At 46.5% G+C, this 19874-nt stretch overlaps 1 protein-coding gene across 3 annotated transcripts in view; it reads left to right on the forward strand.

Annotated features, from left to right (window-relative positions):
* The first annotated feature begins 4428 nt into the window (after nt 1–4428).
* The window catches only part of Tmem150c (transmembrane protein 150C), a 64835-nt gene continuing 49389 nt past the window's right edge, over nt 4429–19874 (forward strand). Inside the window, exon 1 of one of the 3 annotated variants that reach the window (XM_041671557.1) lies at nt 4429–4792. Coding sequence is in view for 1 of the 3 variants with exons in the window: in XM_041671555.1 (XP_041527489.1) it covers nt 4493–4524 (32 nt within the window). In the remaining 2 variants the exon portion in view is untranslated. Of the gene's footprint in view, nt 4965–19874 lie in introns of all 3 variants that reach the window. The other 2 variants (XM_041671556.1, XM_041671555.1) reach the window with 2 other exon arrangements.

Raw genomic sequence — 19874 nt, forward strand, 5'->3', positions numbered from 1 at the left:
GTCATGGTCCTGCAGAATAATGTCCCTGAATACTGATCCCCATTGTCCCGATAAAGTCTGTGGTGAGCATGCACCAGCAAACAGGCCTAAAGTCTCTTTCCCGCCACACTTGATCTCTAACTCTGTGCTCGGCCTTTTCCTCACAGCATGAAGTGGTTTAGAATCCCACCAATAGGTCACTTGAAGGTACAAGATGAATCTTACAAGAATTAAAAGATAATCGGCTCTCAGAAGCTAGCTATTTATTTATTTATCTTTGAGATAAACTCTTACGATGGAGCCCAGGTTAGCCTTGAACTTGCAATCCTCCTGTGTTCACCTTATGAATGCTGCTATTAAGTTGTGGGCTACCATGCTCTGACTTAGCCATATATGGATTTAATGTCTAAGACCATACCAAGTGAATAACAGACAACAGACTTTTAATGGGTGGGATATCAATTAAAGGAATAGAAAAGCACAGACAAGCTGTAATTTGTCTCCAGCTCTCTTGAACTGTAGAACATAGAACAGAAGTAAGGCACGTGAGTATAGAATCTGCTTTTAGTGCCGAGCTCTTCTCTGTATCCAGCATTTTAACATGTCGCTCCAGACTGTCACTGCCAGGACCGGGATTCCCTTCACTCTGTGCCTTGATCTGTAAGGACAGTTTGGAGATGAAGGCGGCAGTGGTGAAGACTACTGATAACTGGCCCTGAGCCTACTATCTTCCCAGACTCAAGTTGGCTTCTAAAGTAAAAGTGGGCAGGGCCCTAAGTGAAATCAAAAGTAAACATGGGCCCAGCTTTGTCAACTCTTCTACCAAGGAAGGAACTTTACCCTTCTACCAAGAACCAAGGAAGGAACTTTCACAGATTGGAGGCTTCCTCGTTTCCAAAAAAGGCTGTGCCCCTCACAGTCATGTCAAAAACTACATCTGGTTCTTCATCAGAAACATCCTGGGGCTGGAGAGGTGGCTCCACGGTTAGGAGCACTTGCAGACCTTGTGGAGGGCAGGTGATCGCCTCTCAACACCCACATAATGGCTCACCATCATCCACGTCTCCACTTCTGGAGGATCCAACACCCTCTTCTGACTTTCTTGAGCACCAGGCATTAATGTGGTATACAGGCATGCATACAGGCGAAATACTCATACACATACAATAAAAGAAATAAATCGAAAGAGACAATCACCTGTGTCTTATCCGGTCCTGGTGGCACACATTTATGACATGTGCTTATGATCCCAGATATTGGGAAAGCTGAGGCAAGCGGACTGCAAGCTGTGGCCTGCAAAACCCAGGGTGTGCCCCTGGGAGAGTGATTTCCTACTCCTGGAGGGAGACGGAAGTTCATAGTCAGAAGGTAAACAACATTTACAGCAGAGAAAGCCTTAACTGGATTCACAAGCTGGAGGGACAGGGAAGTTCACAAGAGGCCGAAAGTAAACTCAATTTACAACTGTGAGAAAGCGGTAACAAGAGTCACAGGCCCCGCCCCCAAGGAATAACAATGTAATAACCAGAAAGAGCAATGGCTGGGAAGGGGGAACCCACTCTCTGTCCAGGGGGGAACCCACTCTCTGTCCAGGGAGTCGCTGCAGACTTCCTTCTCTGCCTACTTCTTGTCTCCTGACTAATAAGAATGAGAAAGCAAAAGGAGTGAGCGGAACAAGGGTTTTTTAAGCCAAAGAGAAAAAGAAAGCTGTAGATGGGTCACAATGCCGCAGCAGGAGACTGGAAAATGTCCACCACCAAAACCAGGAACTCCGTGGCAGCGTGAGAAGGAGGAAAACAATTATATCCTCTTCCATAACCCCTGTCCATTGCCCACATTTCCTCCTTGGTGGTGGATAAAGGCATAAAATATATTCAATAATGAAAATGTAAGTTTTAATGTGAACCTATACAGCCTTTATTTTGAATGCCTATCCTGATCTATATAAGTTTATTAAGATGTATAGAGTTTGTATTTGGTTAATTTTGATGTGGTCTTTTTGTTTATTTGAAAGTTTTTATTTTTTTAATAATGTTCATTTAAAAAAAGAAAGTGCTTGCCATCAAAGAGGCTGGGTCTAGAGCCTTTTAGTAGGTTTAGGAAGGCCCTGACTGGTTAGCTGTATGTATGAAAAATAAGTGTAAGGCAGAAACCAATCAGAGGGAAGCCCAGAAAACTGAGAAGGGTTCTCAGTTTAGCCCTCATCTCAGTCCCCTCCTCACTTTGAGAATATTTCATGGCTGTGGAGGTAACGTGACGAAGATGGGGTATAACTGGAGGTTTTCATGTTTTGCTTCTGGTCACTGGTTCCCATTGCAGCCTGGGGTCTCCTACTGCAATCAAAATGCAGTGTCTGTGTTGACCACGCTGGAATGGATCTTTTGGTGACGCAACTGCCTTTGAGTAGTTCTTGCCCCTGTAAGCAATTCCTCACCCAAGCTCTGTAAGTAACCCGAAGAAAAACTCAGTTTTACCAAACCCAACTTAGAATCCTTGCTTCAGCTGGTTAGTGAACTGTTTTTTGCCCCTATCAGCCACACAACAGGACTGGTAGTTACTTTTCACCTTGTTGCAACAAAATAGGAGACAAAGTAGCTTAAGGAAGAGAAGGTTGACTGTGTTTCAGGGTTCCAGGGTAGAGCGGATCACCTGAGGAGTTGTGACAGCAGGAGCAGGAGCTTGAGCTAGACAGCTTCATTGCATCTGTGGTTGGGAAATAGAAGGGGATAAATGATAGTGCCCAGCTCACTCTTTCTCCTTCTATTCGGTTCAGGACTCCAGCCCATGGAATGGAGCCATGTTCCGTCAATCAACTTAATCCAGAGACTTCCTACAGACATATCTGGAGAATAAGCTAGTCTAGGAAATCTCTCACAGGCATGCCCAGAGGTTGGTCTCATAGGTAACTCTAGATTCTTTGGGATTGACAAGCAATAGTAACCACGACACAAACCCTCTCCAAAGACAAAAACAAAGCTGGCCAGAATCCTACCACTCAGGAGGTGGAGGCAGGAGTTCAAGGCCAGCCTTACTACATAAGACAGTGAGTCCTAGCCCAGTCTAGGTTGTGTGAGACTTTGTCTCAAACACCACACACACTCAAACACCACACACACACACACACACACACACACACACACGCAGAAGAATAAATTAAAGGAACTGGAGAGAAGTCTTAGTAGTTAAGAGTATGTGCTGCTCTAGTAGAGAACCCAAGTTCAGTCCCGGCACCCACATTGGGTGGTTCACAACCATCCATAACTCTAGTTCCCAGAGTTTGGCCGGACGCCTGTGGGCTCCAAAGGCAGCTGCCCTCAAGTGCACACACCCGAACAGCAGCACTCTAGTATACACAAAACCAAACCGTTTTTAGAAGATGAGTGGGAAGAAGTCTAGCCAGAGTCCTTGTCCAGTCGACTTAGGAAGGAGAGAGGCAGAAGCACCTGAAACCTCAGTGCTTGGGAGACTGAGGAGGGAGAAAACCTCAAGGATGCTAAAAACCTGCTCTCCAGGGCCACCTTGCTCTTCTCCTCTCTCGTCTTGGTCAGGCAGTCATAAAAATGTACCCATCAGCATTTGAATAACGTTCCCCACCCCAACCCACCATGGTCATGACCCCCAGCAGCAACATGAATCAATGATTTTTTTACGCATATCCTATATACTCGTGATCAAAATGCAGTCTTAATGGCCTTCTGCAGAAGGGCCCTCTGGTGTCAACATGCCAGCCTGGGCAACACAGGCTACCTCTGTCTCAAACAAACAAGGGGACAGGGAGTAGGGGTAGAATTTTCAGAGCTGGGGTTCATGGTGGGCCTCAGGCAATTCTTAACTTTGGGGGACTCACAGGAGTCTGAAGAAACCACAGACAAGTCTTCAGAAAAACTCCAGCACCGTTGACTCTACGCCAGAATTAACTTTTGCTTTGCTGCCTTAATTGACGAAATAATAGCCCCATTTCTTAATGTATGCTAAACAGAAAGTCATGCATAAGTCCTCAAAAACCTAACAGCCCAGCGTCAGAACAAAAACGGTGACCAGAAATCAACACGTATGTGGATAACTATAAGCCAGTGGTGGAGAATTTGAACAGGTTGAATTGGGGAGAGACCTTACAAATTTGTACTCTGAGGCAATGGCTTTAAATAGATGGGTGTGGCAAGTTGACCTAGGGGACCCTACCATACATAGCAGGCCGGTAAAGTAAGTTAGCTATGAATCTGAGATTAAAATGGCACTGGGCTATGGTGCTTAGGGGTCAGTGAGAGTGAGACCGCAGAAGTTGGGGTTTGGGTGGGGGCTGCCACAAAAATGCTGATGAATACAGTTTTATGACACTAGGCCAGGACACAAGGGATTTAGATGAGTGAGCTGGCTGTAGGAGCGCGGCCTTGAAGTCCTCCGTTCATTGTCAGGGTCAGAAGTTGGCCCTGTGTCCCTTCAGTAAGACGAAAGAAAAGCCACGGGAGGGCAGCGGGTGACAGAGAACTACCCAGGGCTGGCGGGCCTGAAAATGAATCCTAGCTGCTGTGTGCAAAGCCCTAGGTGTGTGGACAGAAAGGAGCCAGCAGGAAGGTTACAACAGGTCAGGAATAAATAACCAGCAGGCGGAGGATCCCGGATTCCGTTCTGCCTTTTGTTGGGTGAGGAGCGCCAGGCAAACGCGTCTACCTAGGCTTTGGAAGGAAGCTGTTGGACCGTCCACCCCGGCCGCGGCCCCGGATGACTGGAGGCACCCGGGGACTGGGGGAGGTAGAAGCCGGGGCCGCGGGGCTCCGCCGTCCACCCGAGGCCCCGCAGCGGGGACCCCGGAGTAAGTCGGGGACCGGCCGCGCTGCGGCGGGAGGGGGCGGGCGGGCAGATCCCACCTCTTCCTGAAGGAAGCGCCCTCCCCGCCGCGACTGCCGCCGCTGCCACCACCGCGCCACCGCCGCCGCCGCCGCCGCCGCAGGTCACGGCCCGCGAGCCGCTGCCGCCCGGAGCAGGTAGGCGCGGCGTCCTCCTCCGTCCCTCAGCCCCGCTGCCCGGCTCGTTCGGCTCCGGGTCCCCGCGGAGACACCACCCGGGCGGTGGCACTGCCTCCCCAGCCCCCGAGCGTGTGCTCCCGAGCCCGAGGCAGGCGGTGCGGCTCCGCGGCTCGCCCGTCCCGCTCCCCGCCGCCGCAGTGCCGCCCGCGGCCCCCACCCGGCCCGGTGACAGGTGTCCCATCTCCGCGGCCGCTCCCGGGTGGGGACCGGGAGAAAGCGGCAGAGCTGAGCCGACCCCGGGCGCTAACTTGCGGTGCCCCGCTGGGCGCGCGTTCCTGGGAAGAATCGGGGATTTGGGACTGAGTGTGGGCAGGGGTGCCGGTCGCCGGGCACTAGGCAGCTCTGGTTGTCCGTGGTCATAATAATTTTAAAAAGTCGTCAGCCTCGGGTTATGGAGAGAGCCTTCACTGAGAGAATGGTTTTCCCCTCCTGAAATGAATCAAGGGAGAATGAGGGGTTTCCCAGTTGAAACCCATGTGCCTTCGCCCCCCCTACCCCACCCCGTTCATCCCTCTCCATTCACCCCTACCCTCGTGACACTTTATTATACCCTAAGCACTTTGCTGGTCTTTCGGTTGCGGTTATTATGGCCAAGTCTTTCAGGGCTGGGCCAGGGTTCTGATTGCCAGTGTGAGAACACAGCCCAGGTGGAAAGGAAGCCAGCCGATCTCCCTGGGCGATCTCACGCCGACCTCCTGTATGTGTGGTCCTGTTAAGGAACCGAAATACACCGGCATATTGAAAAAGCAGGGCAGAATAAAGCAGTTCTTAGATCTATTACAGTAACACTGCCGAAAGGGCAATATTAGTTTCTGCTTCTCCAGTTCTCTGCTTGAATCGAAGACAGATTTTAATAATGCAGGACTGTAGCTCCATTCTGGGCTGCAGTTAATAAAAAGGGAGGCGAATGTGAATGTATAAAGCCATGGTAGCAGTAATAAGCTGACCCACTTAACGTTTCCCATGTTGAGGGTGAACCGTTAGGCACATACATGTAATAAATGCAGAGTGAGTAATTTTACAGTCTCAACTTTAATGCACCAGATACCTAACTTTTTCTTACATGTGTCCCAGAAAGGATCTTACTTCTAACATTAACTGTAGCTGTCTCTCCGTCCCTTCATGCGTGTGTCTTGCTCTGTCTCTGTCTCTCTGTGTCTGTCTGTCTGTCTGTCTCTATCTCCTTCCCTCCCCCATCTATCTTTCTCTGTCTCTTGTTTCTCTGTGTCTGTCTGTCTTTATCTCCTTCCCTGCCCCCCCCCATCTATCTTTCTCTCTCTGTCTCTGTCTTCTCCCACACATACAAGGTCTCTCTTATGTAGCACTGGATTCCTGAAACTTACTCTGTAGACCAGGCTGGCCTCAAACTCACAGAGATCCACCTGCCTCTGCCTCCTAAATACTGGGATTAAAGGCGTGCCCCGCCACACCTAGCAGCTGCCATCTCTGAGTGAACTAGAAGTGTGAATTTAATCTTCACGGCGTGAGCATGGGGATCTTAATGATTTGTCCTTGATGTATAAATTGCTTAAATGTTTTGCAAGCCTCCCAAGTTGGAAGCTCAGAAACTGGACATAGTAAATTGACATTGAACAAACTTAAACTATTTGAAAAATGCATGTTTATAGTCTGCAGTTAGCTGAATGACACTTCTTTGGCTTGTCTAAATTTGCATTATAATATCTTGATAGCAGTTGCTTAACCCATGTGTTTCTCATCAGACGCTTTGTGAGGAGGGCGGTTTGCTTTGCAGGGTCATCGTTTTTCATGAGCATGATGATGCTTCCTGCTGGTCTCTGCTCCGGCCTGCTGGCAGGACTGTGTTCACCTGTGTTGCTTTGTGACTGCCAAACTCTTTCCTTGTGGCCAGTACCTCTGTAGTCCAGTGGCCAGTCTGGAGCCCTGAGAGAGGGAATGCATGTCGCTGTAATCTGGCCCTTTGGGATCGTTTCAGTGGCCAATTATGCAGAACGATACTGAGAAGATGATGCACTACCTGGTTGGCAGTCTTCCTCTTCCTAAAAAGAACCTGTGACGTTGGCCTCAAGACTTAGTAGGAGTGAGGCTCTAGTCAGGCCCACGTGACTATCATTATCATACTGTTGTGTGGTCTTGGGTAGGAGTGTGGTGTGCACATGTGCATACGTGTGTGTGTGTGTGTGTGTGTGTGTGTGTGTGTGTGTAGGCTAGCGGTCAATGTTGCATGTCTTTCCTTAATCTCGCCACGGTTGTTTTTTGAGATAGTTTCTCACCAAACTTGAAACTCCTTGATTGTACCAGGTTGTCTGGACCAATGAGCTTCAGAAGTCTACTACCTCCCTTTCTGTCAGCCTGGCTTGGGTTGTAGGTACCAAGCACCATGCTCAGCCTTTTTCATGAGCACTAGAGCATTCAAACCCAGGTCCCATGGCTTGCCTGCCAAACACTTTATAGGCTGAGCCGTCTCCCCAGCCCAAAGTGGAAATACTCAACACAGAGAGTTCAGATGGGACAATAGGAACGATATGAGATGATGGGAAATTCTGGGTGTTCCCTGGGTCATGCCAGCTCTAGTAGATTAGGCAAGGTTTGGAGCTCTCCTACTGGGTTAGAAATGAACAGTTTCCTTTTTATATATAACCCTGTCGAGATCAGTACTACCCAGTATAACTTTCCACATGGATGGGAATATTCTATAAGTCTGTCTTATAACCACAATTCACGTGTGGCTGTTGAAACGTGGCCAGTACAATTGTGGAACAGATTTTAAATTTTATTTAAGTTTAATTAATTTAAATTGCCACATAGGCATAGTGGCTACCGTATTAGGTAGTGCAACTCTGAATTCCCACCACTCATTTCTGATAGAGATACATTTTGATGACAATTATCCCTTAATTAGGGAGAAGTAGAAATTTGCATTATACTGCCAGGAATTAAGATTTAACTTGGGAATCCTGCCTTATGAAAAAGCACTTGGATTTGTGCTGGAGTTCATTCCTACTCTAAAAACAGTTGGCTTTTTAAATTCCTGTCTCTGACTGTTACAAAAATAAGCATCACTCCTGGGTGTTGGCACCGTGTTTGGGTGGGTGCTCACATAGGAGCATTTGAGTGGGTGCTCACTCAGGAGCACGTGGGCGGGTGCTCACACAGGAGGAGCACGTGGGCGGGTGCTCACACAGGAGCACGTGGGCGGGTGCTCACACAGGAGGAGCACGTGGGCGGGTGCTCACACAGGAGGAGCACGTGGGCGGGTGCTCACACAGGAGGAGCACGTGGGCGGGTGCTCACACAGGAGGAGCACGTGGGCGGGTGCTCACACAGGAGGAGCACGTGGGCGGGTGCTCACACAGGAGGAGCACGTGGGTGGGTGCTCACACAGGAGCACGTGGGTGGGTGCTCACGCAGAAGCATCATTTGCTCTTGTGCACACTGTGGATCTCATTCATTCTCGGTGTTGGTTTCTGCACTTGATAAGTTTAAAGCCGAGGGGAAGAGGTATAGAGAAAGGAGGGCAACCGCCTGACTGTTCCTCTCCTCTCATCCCTGAGAAAAGCGACAAACAGCTTACTCCGGGGACAATTGAAGGCTGAAGTCTTCATGTGACAGCCCTTCATATCTGGCTTCTTTCTCTGGGACTTCAATCTAGACACTCTCCCCCGCCCTTGCTCCACACCGCCTGTGGGGTTTACCAAATCCACTTAAAATACTGCCTACTATCATCTTTAGTAAAGTGGGATTTGATTCAGCTTCTACTGGATGGCTACCGTTTTTAAACTAATTCGCTTTGATTAAAACTGTTATTTTGGTGGTGGAGAAAGCACACTTTATAATGAGATGATTTCACAAGACCTTGCCTCTCACATTTCTTGAATGAGTAACCCTCACCCAGAGGCCTACGAGCCCCTCTGCAGGGGAGAGCTGAGAGTCATCGGGGTCCCAGTCTCTGAGGGAGGGACAATCTTTCAGTCAGTTATTTAGGAATTGTTGAATGTGTTGGGATTTATTAGAATTAGGTTAAAATAGCCCTAAGGTATTTTTGACTTGAAGATATTATCAGTCTAGAAGGACACTGGCCATCCCACAAGGTGATGGGGATGCTCAGATAAATTTAATGAATGCTTCATATAGTTCCAATACCATGCCAAAGTCTCTGAAATAAAGTAGCATGTCTTTTTAGCTTTTTTAAAAAAACTTTGTTCGTGTTTTCATACACCATAGTATTTTCAAACTGCTTATCTTGGGTCTTAAAATCAATTTCTAGATGTGAATCAGCATTTCCCTTCTGAAACAGAACCAGAAAGATGCCTGTACATTCCTCTATGGGACCTTCTGTTTCCTCCATGTATAACCATGGCCAGGCCACAAGGAAGCAGGCAGATGTGGCTTGAGCCCTGGAGAAATGGACCTCTGGATTTAAACTTTCACTGCACAGCCCAGTTCGTCTCTTCAACATGATTTAGGCATGTTCATTATCTGCAGTCGTGTGTGTGTGTGTGTGTGTGTGTGTGTGTGTGTGTGTGCTGGCTCAGATGCAAAGTCCCGCTTGTGAAATTCATCTTGTGACCCCTCTTTGAGAAGACACATGTGGTCCCCAGCAATAACCAGTGCTTACCAAGCACTCCATGCTGCATGCCCTACGTAAGTTATCCTGTTTTCCTTTGATGAGGGAATTCTATTCCCCACACTACCTACGTTTCATTTGGCAGTGAAGCAATCAGTCTGGAGACAGACAGTCCATGGGTTCAGTCACCCTACGCCCCGTATGTGATAGCGTCACATACATAGACGGGACATCTGCAGACCTGTGACGCTCAGGCGCTGTGTATCATGGCACTCGTGCAAATATAGTGATTTTTCTGCATGAGACTGCGCGTGATGGGGAGAGGGAAATCACTACAGTTCTAGGGTGAAGAGCCCTCACTGCTGCCAGCCAGTGGTCTCGGAAGGTTAATGCCCTTCAAGAGGAGAGGCGGCCTGGTGCCTACAAAATCTGAGCATCCTGGAGACTGACAACCTATTACATCTCCAGCAGTGTGTTCTTCCTGCCTGCATCCCTTAACTTCTGCATTCTGGTTTGCAACAAGCAAATGACAAGTACTCTAAGGAAACAGGTCCATCTCCTAAGTCCCCCGCTGTGCAAAATCACCAACATTTTCTTTTCAAAAGTACTTCTTTCCTGTGAGGGCCTCTTGGCGTAGTCCTCAGACAGTAAATGGAAAACAGCTGGGCGGCTAAGTCAGTTGTGCAGGCTTACCTGGTGCTGGAGAGGTCCTGGATCTGACCCCAAGCCCCACAACTGGAAAAAGAATGTTTAATATAAATAAGAACATAAATGAAAATCAGTGTCTTCGGAGGTCTTCAGACTGAGGCTGGAAATCTTTCCCCCCTGCTCCACTGTCATCTAGAAGCAGATCCCAGGTTTCCTTTTGAACAGGGCTAAACACAAGTGACCAGAGACCGTGCTGGGTAGAACAGGAGAACCCACAGCTCACCAACAAGCTTAGTTTCCCTCTGTTGAAAGTCCAGAGGCTGTGGCGAACACGCTAAAAAATCTGTAAATGACTCACTTTGTTCAAGGCCACAGAATTGTCTGCTTCTCTGAACGGAGGCATCGACTGTGCCTGTGGAACCGAGCTTGACGAACTGTCTTTGAGAAAACACTGCAAGTCGTGTAGACAACGCCTGAGAAGTAATCGTTCTTAACTGCGGCAGTAGAGGAAATCAGCCTGCAGTTGAAATGGCATCATCTCACCCTGAAACATTCGTAGTGAATGACTATGATAACTAACGTAAATGCAAGCATCTCCAAACAGAGCTTAGGAACACAGCTACCGTTCATCCAACGTTTGGGGGCAAGAGGCTGAGCCATTTCCCCAACCCCTCATTGAATATTATTTTTTAAAACCCATTTTGTGTGTTTTTTCGGGTATAGTATCATGTAGCCCAGGCTTGTTTTGAGATATATGTCTATATCTCTTCTCCCACACATGAGATGGAGACTTCAGTTTCCCTCCCCTCCACTCCTCCCAGTTCCACGCACACCCTTCTCCCTCAGATTCCCTCGTCCTCTGTTTCCCTTGATCTCTTTATACGTTAACATCAGGAGATGACCCAAAATCCCAGATCCTCTTCCCATAGGTTGAGATTAAGGCATGTGACAAAATTAAATGTTCTGATTAGGTTTATTCTGTTCTTTCACATTTGTGATGATTCGGCTGACAAGGAAATGTTTTAAATGGCATTAGCTGGGAGTTTTAAGACATGTTAAAAAGTGGCTTCTTAAAATAGCTAAAATGGGTGTTGCAATGCTGGAAATCTACACTAGTTGGTTAGAGTCTTGCACACTGTTTGTCAACTCGTGAGTGAACAGAATAGTTAAGCAATGGTGACACTGAGGCTGGGGAGATGACCCGGGGGTTTAGAGTGCTTGTTCTCACAGAGGACCTGAGTTGGATTCCCAGAACTCACTGGTGGCTCACAACCGTGGGTAACTCCAGTTTAGGTTATGGCATCCTCTTCTGACCTCTGTCTGCACACCACACATTGTATACGCGTGGCAAAACACGTGCACACATGAAATCAATAAAGAAAATGGTGACGTTGTTGTAAAAACAACACAAGCAGAAGTATTAGTTTTAATTGAACTTGGGTGTTAGTTTATTAAAATGAGGCTTCTTCTGCGATGTAGCTCTCTTGGGGCTCCTAACAGAAGTAAAAGTTAAAGCTTCCAGATCCACCAAGACTTAGTGATGTAGGCAGAATCATGAAGATGGAGCAGTAACAGGATGTTAAGCTAGGGGTAACAGTGCTTCCTTTTGTGACACTGTATCCCCACACACCCTCCACTTCAACGCTCTTAATATTTTTAAATTTTTATCATTTTTATCAGTGACAGCACAGCGCCTGCAAGGACCATGTTTATATCCCTTGTAACTTTAGCGGCTAATGCAATTGATCTTTAAAAAGACAATTATCTTCCCTATGACATTTTGATTGGTATTTCTCCCTTTTAATTTCAGCTTATATGTGGCATAAAAATTGATTTACATGGAGGGAAGTGGGCTGCCATTTCATAACATAATTTTGATTGCACATCTAGGCTTGTAGACCTAAAGAGAAAATTTCTCCATTAACTGAATTGCAGAACAGCTCCAGTTGTGACCAGATAGGGACACGTTGTGATCTGTTAAGACCAGGCCACTTCTCCAAGTCATGTATGCTTGCAAAGCCATTAACAGAGTTCAAAGATGTGGCTTCTAGCTCTAATGGTGCCTGTAGCATGGTTCCTGGCTCAGAGGCTCAGAATGACTGTTTGAGGGAAGGAATGGGATGTACAATTGTGTATGATGCATGCATGTCCGTCCCAGAGTTTAATGCCAGGTTTCTCCTCCAGTTGTTCTTCCTTTTGAGTTTTGAGACGTCTCTCATTGATCCCAAGACTCACCTTTAGATTAGTCTGGCTAGACAGCAGGCAGCAGGAAAATGTCCATCTCCACTCTCCGAATCGTAGCATGGCGGTGTGCATGCCTGGTCTTTACAAGGGTGCCAAGGGTCTGAACTCAAGTCCTCAACTTGCGTGGCAGGCACTGTGTTGACTGAGCCATCAGCCCAGCCTCTCAGGATGGCTCCTTTTCTCCCTGTTACTTCCTTCTTATTAATAACACAGATTTTAACTCATTCTTTCTGTGTGGAAAATTAAAAGTGTTCTAGATGGCAATGGTTTCCCTGTAGGGTGTCTGAAAGCTACACAACACCTTGGAAGTCATGTGATTTATCTCTTGGAGTGGTGGCACGAGTCCAGTCGCCACAGGAAAAGGAGGAGTCTTCTTTACTCTCTCAGACCACGACCATTTTACAGTTCTTACATACTGTGATCCAGGCTGTCTTAACATGGTTCCTGGTCTATACCTAAGACTCACTTCCCCTTCAAATGTGCTTTTTCTCTTCACCTTACAATTAATCCGTACTCTCTGTGTTTAGAAGTTATAGTCGGCAATTTAGTTTTATCTTAGGGCATTTGACTATCTAATGGCAGAGTCCAGCAAAATACTATAAAGTTTTACTAGACATAACCACTCATCTGTCCCCACATTGCCTAGACTGCGTCTATACCACCAAAGAGTTGAGTGTCGGGGTCAGTGACTATTCGGCCCCCAAAGCTAATGATATCTATAGTCGGGCCTGTTGTGGGATAGATTTTTATGAACTTAATTCTACCAGCCGTATGTGGCTTTAGATGTAGTTAGCATGTGACCTGCCTTCTTGTGCTGTCTAAAGTGCAGCATCCTTCCATTAAGTAGTCCAGAGAGACCCTTGTCCATTGACAGGCATGGGCATGTGCTGAAATGATAGAGTTCTTAATGAGCTGCTACCTCAGACAGCGCCACTGCTTGATGGGGGACAGGCAAACCAGGGGCAGAGGTTCCTAGCCTGGTTGCATGGTAAAAGCATCCGAGGAGCTAACGATCAAGCTGCATCCTTGATCAATCAGATCAGAATCTCGGGGCGGAGGGGCTCTTTACAGGTACCACATTTTTATTAAAAACTCTCATGTGATCCCATCAAGTTTGGCTGGCGAGGTGGCATCAGAGGGTGACAAGGCAGTCTGTGTACCACAGTGTCCCCTTGGGGCATTACAGAGTGTGCCTATGGGCCAGTGGCCAGAAATGAACGTCTGAAGGCTAATGGGGCTGATATTATCTTAATCATGAAGACTGTGACAAATCTTTGAGGTTCGAGTCTAGGCCCAACAGGTTGTCATAGCAACAAGGACTCACTTACCCCATAGTGTCAAAGTGCCAATTTGCGTATTACAGATTAGCTTCAAAGAAGGAAACATGGAACCTCTTCTGATTCTTATGTCCAGGGCTTTACATTATACCTTCAGAACACATTTCTGCCGTGACCGTATGTTTGAGATAAGCACGTGCCCAGTGCAGGAGGAGCAGACATGTAAACAGCCTGGGATAGCATAATACTGAAGAAGCATGGGATATTGGGAGAGAACATTGGTATAAAAACTAGCCAACGCAACTGACCCCTTGTCAACGTGACATAAGCCAGAGTCATTGGGAAGAGGCACGAACTCTCAGTTGAGAAAATCCCTTCCTAAAATTTCCTGCAGGAAAGTTTGTAGAGATTTTCATGACTGATGAGGGAGGACCGTCCACTGTGGGTGGGGGGGAGCACCCCTCAGCAGGTGGTCCTGAAGTGTATTAGCAAGCAAGTCTGTGCAAGCCATGAGGAGCAAACTAGTAAACAGCATCCCACCACCATTCTGTTTCTGCTCCTGCCTCCAGGTCCCTGTCCCGAGTTCCTGGCCTAAGTTCCCTCAGTGATGGGGGTGGCCTGACAGCCGTGAGATGAATCAAACCCCCTTTTCTCCAAACTGCTTTTGCTCATGGTGTTTTATCACAGAAATTCTGAGACAGTCACTCCTCCAGTCTGCTCCAAAGCCAGTGCCTCTTCATGCCTAACATTTTGTCTCTTGTGTGGCTTCCTACCTCTTCTCTTCTTGATCGGTGCCTTTCCATTGGTCACACATTTGCAGATTCTATTCATTCATTCTTTTCTGACATTAAATAAAGCAGGTGGACCCCACAGTGGGGGCTCTGTTGTCACTGAGATGCTGATAGAAGCACATCTTTGCGTGAACAATTGATCACAAACTGAACCGAGAACAAATGCTCAGAGAGCTCCGCCAAGTGAATTCTTCCCCAACCTAGTGTGACTCAACAATCTTAGGGACTTCTTCAGAGTAGAACCAGACCAGTGACTTTTTTTGTTTTGTGAAAAAGAGGTTAAGTGAGTGGAGCCCTTCTGGCTTGGAACTCAAGGTCCTCCTGCCCCCGCCTCCCGGGCTCTGGGACTGTAAAGTGTGCACATCGCACTTGGCTTGTGTCCTCGTAAATGAGAGCTTCACTTAGTGTGATTTCCCAAGGCTTACTCGCACTGCCGCAGATGAGGGAAGCTCCTCTTTTATAGCCGAAATGCTGCACTGTATGAATACACCACATTTACAGCAAAATGATTTCAACCTTGAAGAAAAAGTAATACTTGTTAGTATGTGTAAGTATATTAACACACACACACACACACACACACACACACACAGAGAGAGAGAGAGAGAGAGAGAGAGAGAGAGAGAGATCTCCATCTATCAAAACAGATTTTTTAAATAGCAGTATATGGCAAAGGCTGTACTGTTACAGGAAACATGTCTAGTTATATGTACTTTTAAATCCGGGAGACTTTGCCCATTCTTGTGTACACACATTTCTTTACTGTCAACCCATAGCTAGTATCTTAGTTAGGGTTTCTATTGCTGTGAAGAGACACCATGACCATGGCAACTCTTAAAAAGGGAAACATTTAATTGGGGTGTGTAGTAATAAGGGTGGCGGGGCTGCGTCCCCAGCACCCCGGCCGCCTGCCCGGCTAGCTTATGCCCCGAAATAACAGCACACAGACTGTATTCATTTAAACACTGCTTGGCCCATTCTCTTCTAGGCTAATTCTCACATATTAATTTAGCCCATTTCTAATCATCTGTGTGTAGCACCCCAAGGTGCGCTTACCGGGAAGATTCTAGCCTATGTCCATCCTGGGTCGGAGCTTCATCCCGGGAGCGGGGCATGGCGTCTCTCTCAGGCATCTGCTCCCGAGAGGAGAGCTTTCGAATCTGACCTCACTTCCTCTTCCTCCCAGCGTTCTGTTCTGTTTTCTCCTCCCACCTATCTTCTAACCAATAAAATGGGCCAATGCAATTCCTTTATTAGCCAATGACCTTCCTCCATCAGGGGTGGCTTGTAGTTTCAGAGGTTTAGTCCACTATCATCATGGTGGGACATGGTGGCTCTCAGGGATACGTGGTGCTGGAGAAGGAAGTGAGGGTAGAGAAGGAGCTACATCTTGGTACCCCAGGCAACAGGAAGTGGTCTCAGTATTATACTGAGCAAAGTTTGAACAAAGGAGATCTCAGAGCCCACTTCCACAGTGATATACTTCCTCCAACAAGGCCACACCTACTTTAACAAACCATCCTTCCTAATAGTGCCTCTCTGTAAGAGTTTATGGGGACCAATTACATTCAAACCAGCACAGCTGGACTATAGGAATAAGAACCAGAACACTGAGAGCGTTTAAGTGTCTAGTGGGAATTCAGAGAGTGTAGACAGAGTGATTTGGGGTTTATCACAGGGTTGTCATTGATTTAGTCTGATTTGTGCCTGTTATTTTATCTTTCTGTACTAATTTAACACATCCTCTCAAATACTGATTTTAGTAAATTTAAGGCATAATGAGTATAATTTTGCTGCTACTGTATGCTGAGCATGTATCATTAAGTGTGTGTGTCACCTTTTCTCCTTTCTCCTCCTATTCTTTCCCAGTGGGTAACTGGAATCAAAAGTAGTTTCTATTAGGAACCCTGTAGATGTGTAGGAGCAGGAAACATCGCCTCCCCTAAGAAAACACAGCTCCGCAGACAGCCGCAGGGCCAGTGTGAGCTAATGGGGATATGAGATTGACTCGGATGAGGATTAAGTGAGCTGTGCAGGCAAACTTTGTACAGAGAAAGAAGTAGAAGTTTGTCACTCACACTTATGCTTTTAGCATGTGCCAAGCACTGAGCTAGGTAAATTATATGACCACATTCATATGCAAATATTTGAGGTTGATTCAGTAATCTACTTAAAAATAAATGAATTGGCATGTTCCACGGTGATAGAAGTCTCCTAAAGTCAGACAGGATTCAAGGCACCCTGTTCCCTATCTTGGAATACTAAATCCATGGTGTTTACTATTCTTCTTGATACTCGAGTCGGTAACAATATAACAGACATTTGAAAATTGCTGCAGATAGGCCCCACATTTTAGGGGGGGGGGTGCTTTTATACATTTGTCCATTTCTGCTGTATGATTCTGAGATGTTTGGATTTATGTGTTTTATCTGACCTTCTATATAAATTTTCTTTAACTTCTCTAATATTTTAGTCTGTTCTCTGGTCTCACGGTTTTTGCTAATAATCCCATTTCCATATGTCTTTATTTCTGTCTCTTGCTAGAACAATAGAAATAAACACAATAGTATTAATTTACTCTAGTTTTTGTTTATGGGGAAAGCTCTCTTCTCATCCTAATGAATACTATTGGCAAATAGGAAGAGCAGGGAGAAACATCATAGAGCCCTCTGACCATAGTTTGCCCATGTAGTTTCTAAGAGATGAGCAGTGTTTTATTAAATATCATTCAATATCCATGGAGCTCACCTTTGACTCATGAATGCTTTATGCTGATGATATCAATATAAATATTTCTCAGGATAAACTCTTTTAGATTATGAGAGTTTTTTTGAGACTAAATCTGACTGTGTTGCCAGATCAGCCTGGAACTTCTGAGCTCAGTTTATCCTCCCTCCGTAGCCTCCTGAACATGTAGGACAATAGGTGTGCATATGCTAGTGTTTTGTTGACTTCATGTGCTGTATCCAATTTGGATTCTTCCCCATTTGTTCATAAGAACGGTAAGCAGGTAGACTGTATGCAGTTACCTTCGGGGATTACACTGTACACATACTTTTATGTTCTGAATTTTCTATCTATATACTATAAGAATTTTTAGATTGTTTTTTAAGACACATTATAATGCCTGTATTATATACTATGGGTTCATTATAACTTAATCCTTCCAGTTTTAAAATGTAAACATTATATTTTTACTTATTTATTGTGGGGGATGTGAGGGCAGTTTGCAGAAGTTGCCTATTTGGTGGGTCCTGGGATCGAACTCAGGCCATCAGACTTGGCAGGAAACACCTTTTCCTACTGAGACATCTTGCCAACCAGTTACTCCCTGTATTCATTCTTTTATCGTTCAAGTTTTCCCTGATTGTTTACTGTTTACAACACATGCAGGTTTGAGTATGAACCTCTGTTCCTACCCCTTGCCATTTCTTTAGTGTGTTTGTTTCCAGAGGCCTCAACAAGTCACCACAAACAGCAGCCCTGGAAGCCAGAAATCTAGAATTAAGATGCTGGCCCTTTAAAGTCTTGCTCCCTCTAAAGAGTCCAGGGACTAGTTTCTCTTGCCTCCCTGGTGTGTGGCACCATCGATGCTCTCTGTGGCTGTCATCTGTGTCTGTGTCCTCCCCTCGCTGCACAAGGACACCAGCAGCACCATGAATCTCTGAGGACCTCTTAAGATTGTCAGCACCCACCTCACAAAGGCCCTTTTTCAGATAGTCACACTCGCAGGAAATGGGGGTGAAGACCTGGACATATCTTTTCCGTGGCAGCCAGGTTCACCCCGACCATAGATTTGTGTTGGAGGACAGATTTCTCAAGCCTCCCGATCCCATTGCCTCTTGTATTCCTCGACTGTCTGGAGCCTGACGTTTTTGTCATCAAGGTATAGATCACCCCCATTTACCTACACTTGTATTCCTCGACTGTCTGGAGCCTGACGTTTTTGTCATCAGGGTATAGATCACCCCCGTTTACCTACACTTGCCCTTGCATTAAGAATCTGGTTTTAGGTCTTTACCTCTTGGACAGAGAAAAAAACGAAAACTTTGGTGAGTTCAGCAGAAATTCCTGCATACAGCAGGGCATTTCTTTCTTCTCCCGTAAATCTTTATTTGCATCATTTTTCACCCATTTCCCCCGTGCAGTAGCTATATTCCTGTGACATTATCTGTAAAGACCATTGCTCTTCCTCATGCTGCTTATAAGAATTCCCACAGATTATCACTTACCTTTTAGTTTTCCCAAAAATTTAGTCTAGGTGGTCAAAATATCGGTATCCATTTGTGATTTCTTCCTATATTTCAAATTGAAGAAAATACTTTCTGAGGGCTGGAGAGAAGACTTGGTTAAGAGCACTTCCTGCTCTTGTGCAGGACCTAGGTTTTTTCCCCAGAACCCACAGTGGCTGACAACTCCCTGAACCTCCAGTGCCTAGGGCTCCGACACTCTCCTGACCTCCCTGTGTGCACAGGATACACATACCTACCTGCAGGCAAAACACCCACGCACACAAAAAGAAAACAAGGCAATCTAAAAGAGAGGGAGGAATGAAAATGCTTCCCTAGGCAGCCCTGAGCTGAGGATGTTCCCCCAGGTTCCTGCCTTTGCTGCAACCAAATGCCCAGCAAGAAGCAGACTGAGGGATAAGGAGTTGATTTGGCTTCAGGTCACGAACACAGTCCATCATGGCAGGGAAGGCAGGTGGCAGGGGCTGGGGGCAGCTCGTTGCATTGCGTCGACAGTCAGGAAACTGAGGGAGATGAGCGCTCTTGCACAGCTCCCTTTCTTCCTTTTATTTAGTCTGGGACTCCATCCTGTGGAGTCAGGCTGCCCTCTTTACAGGTAGGTCTTCTCATCCCACTTAACCTAATCTAGAAAATTCCCCCATAGGCATGCCCAGGGTGGCTATAAATCCCATCAACTTGACAATCACCTTATTCCAAGGGAAACTTTGGTTTGACTGGCACACCAGGATCTAAATGAATAGTTATCTTTTCCATTTGAAATTTTATTTTCCCAGCACATTTATTGAATGATTTGAATGATTGCTGTATTTATCTGTGGTTCCTTTAAAACACCTGTTCTCAGTGAGAGGTGCTTTTTGCCTCCCCTGCCCTAGGGATATTGGGCAGTATCAGCATTTCTGTTGTTAGAGCTGGGTGGGTAAGGAGCCAACAGGCAGAAGAAGGGGTGCAGCTACGAACCTCACAATGCACAGGGCAGTCCTCCAAGCAAGGGTTAACTGACACAAGATGTCAGCTGCAGCTGGACTGAGAGAGAACCCAGGCTCGTGGGGATTCATCCCAGAACATTTTTAAATATGTAAAACCCCCATTCCTCATCACTCCAGCCTTGCTGC

The sequence above is a fragment of the Microtus oregoni genome, unplaced genomic scaffold (assembly GCF_018167655.1).
Source record: "Microtus oregoni isolate MIOR12 unplaced genomic scaffold, Mior012 000021F_ref0000039, whole genome shotgun sequence".
In the NCBI taxonomy this organism is placed as follows: Eukaryota; Metazoa; Chordata; class Mammalia; order Rodentia; family Cricetidae; genus Microtus; species Microtus oregoni.